Below are 6,217 nucleotides of genomic sequence, written 5' to 3'. Positions count from 1 at the left end.
CCTTAGCTACGTGGGCGCCTGCCCTAAGCCACGGGCCGGGGGAAAGGCCGAGGGCTGACAGACCGTAGGCCAGGGGCTCCAGGCTGGTTGGGCTTGGGGCTGCATCGTGGGGCTTGGACAGCTAGCCGAGGAAAGTGCTCTGCCTCTTCCTCAGAGGAGGGCTGCATTCCTGACAACTGCTCAAGCCTAAGGCACAAGTTTAGCCGTGACTCTGCAGCAGGTGCACATGGGTGAGGTCGGCGTAAGCCCGCCCCCACCCGGGCCCCCGCCCCGCTTCCCCATCCCCCTCCACCGCGCACTCCTCCCCCAAACCCCCTACCCTGCCCGCCTCCCTCCTACTCCCCCGACCCCCACCCCGTGGCTTGCGGTTTGGATCGGAGGAGAGCAACTCTGTCCCTGAGGTACCCAGGAAACCTGTCTTCCTGAGTGGGTCCCTGAGCACACGAGCGGGCTGCCCCAGGGGCAACTTCAAGCTTGAGGACTGTTGCAGCTTCAGGTGGCCCTGGCTCTCCCAGTCGCTGCTCGGGCGCGGCTGCACTGCTAGGCAGGCAAAAGGCTTGCCAGGACACGCCCTCTTTGCGCTGGGCCGACATTAGCCGCCTGTCACAGGCTGGCAGAGGGCCCAGGATTCCAAGGGGCGTGTCCAGGGAGCGAACCGCTTTAGACTCCATTTGATTGGTTCTGGGATGAGGTCAGGAGGTCAGGGTGGAGAGTTCAGCCCCTTCCCGTCGCCATAGTAGGCGGGCCTGGTGGCAGAGGGTTCTGCGCATGCGTCTCTCCCTTTCGCCGTTCCCTGGCTCTTGCCCAGTAACCCGTCGGGAGTAGGACCACGTAGACTGCGGCCGGCGGGCGGCCCGTGAGGGCCGTCTGCCGTGCTCTAGCGTCCAGCTTGTTTGCAGTTCCGGGCTTCGGCGAGAATACCATGGAGAGTGAGACGGGGCCAGAGGAAGGCGGCAGCACTCCGGGATCCTGGATCTTAGTTGTGAGCCCGGGTCTTCATGAGGGAGGGGCCCTGGGGCCTTCCAGTCCGGTGTGGGCGGCAGAGGCGATGCAGGCCGCAGGTGGTGCGCCAGGCGAGGAGGCCACCCTCTTCTGGGTGGAGGCAGTGGAGGAAGGTGCGGCTGTGGAGGAGGGAGAGGTGGCGGGACTCGGGCAGGAGTTCCAGCTGCTGGTGTTGGACGTCATGGAGGAGGTGGAGGTGGTGGCATACGAGGAGCAGGAGCAGGTGTCCTCGGAGGAGCATGTCCACGACCATCCAAGGCCCGGAGCCCTGAGTGACCGGCCTGCACTGGAGGCGCTGGCGGCCCTGCAGCTGGAGCTGGAGCCCGTGAATAAGAAAGCCGAAAGGGCGCATGCTCGCCTGAAACATAAGACCAGTCAGCGGCGGAAGGTGCATCTAGAGCACAGAAGCGCCATCATCCAGGGCATCCGTGGCTTCTGGGTCGAAGTTGTATCCCTTGGTGTGGTGCTTGTGAGTTTTGTGTTTGTTTGTTTGTTTAAGCCGGGCTATGGCAGGAACAGTTTACAGATCTGGCAGTTCTGGTACCGTATTTACTTTTCTGGATGGTGGGTATTGGTTACCGTCCTGCATATCTGTTCCTGATCGTAGGTGTGATGTCCTTGCTGTTCTGGCTAGCCCAAATTGATAGTTGGGCTATACTTTGAGAGGTCCCTATCAGAATTGTCATTAGCACCAGGGTCTCTTCGGAGAGAAGGCTTGTCTGGAATGGGGGAGGGGTGGGGAAGTGTAAGTGGTCCTACGGGTTCTAGCTAGGAGTGCTTGTTTTCCCGAAGTAAGCTAACTTTCAAGGGGCTGAGATGAAGCTTATCCGGTTAGGAAGAGAACCTCCTCGTGGTAGGGCATTCATGGGCACAGCCTTGGACCTTGTGCGGCATTCATATAGCCCCGCGTGAACCGAAATGTGACGAGTTAACCAGTAGCAAGTTGAAGTCAAACAGGGATGGCCATTCTACTCTTTAGGCTAGCTTTGTTCTTCCAGCACTTTTACCTCTAGCATCTAGAGGCTCCTTGACCTAAAGCAGTTTATGAACCACCCCCAAATGTCAGTTTTGATGAGCAAGCAAGATGCAGACATGCTTCACTTCATGACCAACTTGGAGGTCAGGCAGGGGACACTGATGATTGTGGAGGGGAGGTGACTGGGGAGGGGAGAGGGCATGGTCTATCCCTAACACAGGAAAGGACAGCTCTTCTGTAAAGAGGTTTCACACCCACCCCACCCCGCACACTTTGTCCTGGCAGGTGGAGGAATTCAGGCATCCCACTCGTCACTGCAAGATCACATTGTCCTTTCGGAGGAATAGGTATTTCCAGAATGAAGTGATTGTCAAGGAGTACCTGATGAAGGTCACTGGTGAGAAGCTGCTCCCTGGATCTTGGGTGGGGGTGGGGGTGGGTAGGGGTGGCGGGCGGTGGCCCGGTGGTTGGGGGCAGAAAAGTCTAGGTTGAATCGAAAAGTGATTTAGGTCTTTCTCCCAAACTGCTTTTCCTGCAGGATACCACGCATCTCGTTCCACTCCAGTTCAGTGGCACCAGGGCTTTGAATGGAAGGCATACAGGCGCAGGCACCACGACAGCAGCGTTAACTTCTTCAACTGGTTCTTTGACCACAATTTCACAGGATCTGACTGGATTGCTGAGGTGGGGTCCCACGTGGCCACTGGGCCAGAACTGGTGACTTATGTCGGAGTTGTTGGCCGTGCACGGGAGGGCTCATGGTCTGGCCAGGCCTGTGCTGACCTTGCTCATTTCCCTGGCAGATCATCATAAGGGATCTGTGGCCCAATCCTTTGCAGTACTATGTGAGGAGGAAGGCTGCACCACAAAAGGTACCAGGAGGACGAGAGGTGAGGCGCCCAGGGGCCGAGCACTGGCATAAGTGTTGTCAAAAACTTGGGTCATTTATTCCACTTGTGAAGACAGTGAGACTCCGTGGAGTACAGAGTGACACCAGGGCATGAGGGAATCAGCAAGGGACAGCAAGGGTAGAGAACTGGGGTGAAGAACAGGTTCTAAGTAGAGAAGCTTGAGGTGGATGAAGTGGCCTGGACAGGCCAAAGCCACTGCAGTTTATATCTGAGGCAGCTGCACATGGCTGAACCGTCATTCCATGGCCAACAAGTCCAGCCTCAGGCTGCTCTTAAATTGGGACCCACCTGCTCTTCCTCATGAAGTCCCATTTCCAAAAAGGCCTGTGAGTCTCCTTTGTGCAAGGCGGTTCCCCCAGTGACCCATCATTTGATTCGATTCTGATCACCACACTCGTTTTGGTTTTTAATTTGCGTTTGCATCTTTTTCCTGCCACCCTCATTCTGAGCATACTGACCACTCTGCAGGATTATGGAGAATCCTCTTTTATTTATTTTAACTGGAGGATTATGACTTTACAATACCGTGACAGGTTTTGCTGTACATGGGCCAACATGAATCACCGATAGGGATACACGTGTCCCCCCAAATGCCGAACCCGCCACCCACCGACCTCCCCTGCCTGGCTGTCTGGGTTGCCCCCAACATGACTTTGGTTGCCTTGCTGCACGCGTCAAACTCGCACTGATCATCTGTTGTGCATAAGCTAATGTAAACGTTTTGGGGCTACTCTCTCACATTGACCCACCGTCACCACCTCCCACTGAGGCCAAAGTCTGTTCTTTATATGTCTGTTACTTCTTTGCTGCCCTGCATGTTGGATGTTCAGCACCACGTACAAGGTCCTCAACTCCATATATTTGTGTGAACGGACAGTGTTTGTCTTTCTCTTTCTGACTTACTTCACGCGGTATAGTAGGCTCCACGTTCATTCCATCTCATTAGAACTGACATGGACGCGTTCCATGTTAGTGCTGTGTAAGACACCGCTGTGTATGTGTACTCCAACTTCCTTATCCCTTCATCTGCTGATGGACACGTAGGCTGCTTCCACGTCCTAGCTATTGTAAATAGTTCTATGCTGAAGACTGGGATACCTGTTTTTTACTCTGTGCTTCTAGGGCATGTAAACGTTCACAGACACACCCCCCTGGGAACTGACTTGAAAGAATCAAGCTGTCTTTAGAGTTTCCGGGGAGGGTAAGTGTACATATCTCTGTCTCTCTGTTTTGAAAGGAACCCGATCCCCCCAGCTTTTGAGACACTTAACGATGGCGTGCCCCCCTTCACCTAAAACAGAAAACCGAAGAAGCTGCTTCACGTGAAGACCAATGGCCAGCATAGTTCTCTTGGACGGGAAAGTAGTGAAGAGTGGTCTGGTGCTGAAGTGGATCGACAGTGAGACACCAGTAACCCTGAATTCACTGCAAAGGAAAAATAAAAAGCATCAGCTGCATGCGTGCGTGTATTGTTTGGGCAGGTCCTCAGGACAAACACTTCAGCTGCATGTACGAGTGTCAGTTCACCGCGTGGGAATTACCAGTCTGTGGAGATTCATAGAGGGGGCTAAGTCGTATGTTGGGGTTGTGTCAGGGGGTGACGTTCTTCCTGTGGGGTGGGGGTTGGGGAGGACGGAGAAGGAAGATGAGGGGCCTATTGACTGTGGGTCTGGCAATTTTACAAGGGAAATGTGGCTGTTCGTGGAAAGGGTCTGGTGAACAAGGGCCAGAGATTGAAACAGTGGAATGCAATTCTGTTGGAAGGTGGTGGCCCAGGTATCTTCTCTGTTGCCTATCATCAGACACTTTAATAAGGGTACACAGAACAAAGGAAAGGCCTTATCATTGAACTCGCTATGAACCTCGAAGGCCACGTGTGTATGAGTGTGTATATGAGTGCACGGTCAGCTTTGCTGAGAGTCTGCTTCCCAGAGCTAGGGTTCCAGGTAACATCTTAGGGCATTGTGTATAAGGTATATGGAGGGGGGCTGTGGCCTAGGGAGAAAGTGAGGGGTGGGAAGGCAGTGAGGATACTAGTTTCTGGCAAAGGTGACCAGGGGAAAAGAGAAATTGCAAGGAATCAGATAAAGGAAAACAGATCCCGTCGTAGATGTTAGAGCTCATGTGAACTCTGTTATTTTTTCCAAGAACTCAGCTTCGGTATAGCGTGTCCAGGGGCAGAAGTGAGGGGAAAGAGGCTGTTAGGGTGAGCCTATGCAGCCATGTGGTCTGTGTCCCATGCTGCTGCTGCTGCTGCTGCTGCTGCAGCTCAGGGGTCAATATCCCTTTTTCCAGGAAGGCTTAAGGTCTTTGCCCAAGGCCCTCTGTCAGGCCAAGCTGTAGAAAAAGCATTTTTTCTCACCAGCCCTCTGGTGACAGTTTCTCTTCCTTGTGGAATGGCTCAGCACAGAATGTTTTCAACCACAAAGGAGCTGTCCTTCATCTAGGGCTTTGCCACTACTGTGTGGGCCAAGGGCCAGTGGGAACAGCTGGAGCACATGGAGCTCACTGAGGGACTGGTCGGCACTTAGGGTGGTCCTTCTGAAGTAGATGACTGCTTTCTGGAATCGCGTCCACCTCTGGATTGAGCAAAAGACAGACTGGCACAAATGGAGTAGGCAGAGTTCAACGTCTGTCCCCCCACTGTTGTCCTCTCATCCCAGATAGAAGGGCTCCACCGTGGGCATGCCTGAGGGTGATGTCCCACATGAAGTTCTGTCTCGCATGAAGTTCTCACTCTACAACTTTTCTCCCTGAAGCAGCATCTCTTTTGAGGGCAAAGGGTAAAGTTCACAGGTTTTATGGATGTCCTCTTCACGGTGCCCTGCATGAGATCTCCTGCCCAGGGCCAGCTTTTGCATTTGACCATGTACACCCCAGCTTTGCCCCTTCTCCAGAGACGCATCTACAGCGCTAGAAGGCAAGGCTTGGCCGTCTCTGGGTGCTTTCTGAACAAGCAGCCCAGGAGACACTGGAAACATGTCTTCTTACTTTCTGAATCTGTCAACGTCCAAGAATCCGTGGGGCTCCGGCAGGCTGGTACCTGTCTTTCCCAGTCCTAGTTCAAAACAAAACAAAGCAGAAACTATGGTGTGATAACTCGACAGCGGGTGTGAGATGGCATACTGGGGCATGGTTTTCGGGACCTTAGACTGGGCTCATTCTAGGGACTGCATGGCATTTACCCACATTCAGAAGTTTCCGTAAGGCATTGCAAAGAAGTTAAAGACAAGAAAAGTTTAGGACAGGGTCCCCCAGTGCCTAATATTTCCTGCCAGTGCTTCAGGACCAGGGTTGGCATTAGCTCTAACCTGTCCTCGAGTGGAGT

The 6,217-nt window shown here is 53.8% G+C and overlaps 1 protein-coding gene across 1 annotated transcript; it reads left to right on the top strand.

Moving 5' to 3' along the window:
- The first annotated feature begins 707 nt into the window (after positions 1 to 707).
- Positions 708 to 4,346, top strand: LOC132344510 (testis-specific Y-encoded protein 3-like). The gene is made up of 6 exons (XM_059884142.1): positions 708 to 1,450; positions 2,044 to 2,121; positions 2,264 to 2,375; positions 2,517 to 2,662; positions 2,782 to 2,868; positions 4,127 to 4,346. The coding sequence occupies exons 1-6, from the start codon at positions 923 to 925 to the stop codon at positions 4,148 to 4,150; spliced, it is 975 nt and encodes a 324-aa protein (XP_059740125.1). The 5' UTR covers positions 708 to 922; the 3' UTR covers positions 4,151 to 4,346.
- Positions 4,347 to 6,217: the final 1,871 nt, after the last annotated feature.

The sequence above is a fragment of the Bos taurus genome, chromosome Y (genome assembly GCF_002263795.3).
Source record: "Bos taurus isolate L1 Dominette 01449 registration number 42190680 breed Hereford chromosome Y, ARS-UCD2.0, whole genome shotgun sequence".
Classification (NCBI taxonomy): Eukaryota; Metazoa; Chordata; class Mammalia; order Artiodactyla; family Bovidae; genus Bos; species Bos taurus.
This window is presented reverse-complemented; position numbering and strand designations above follow the sequence as displayed.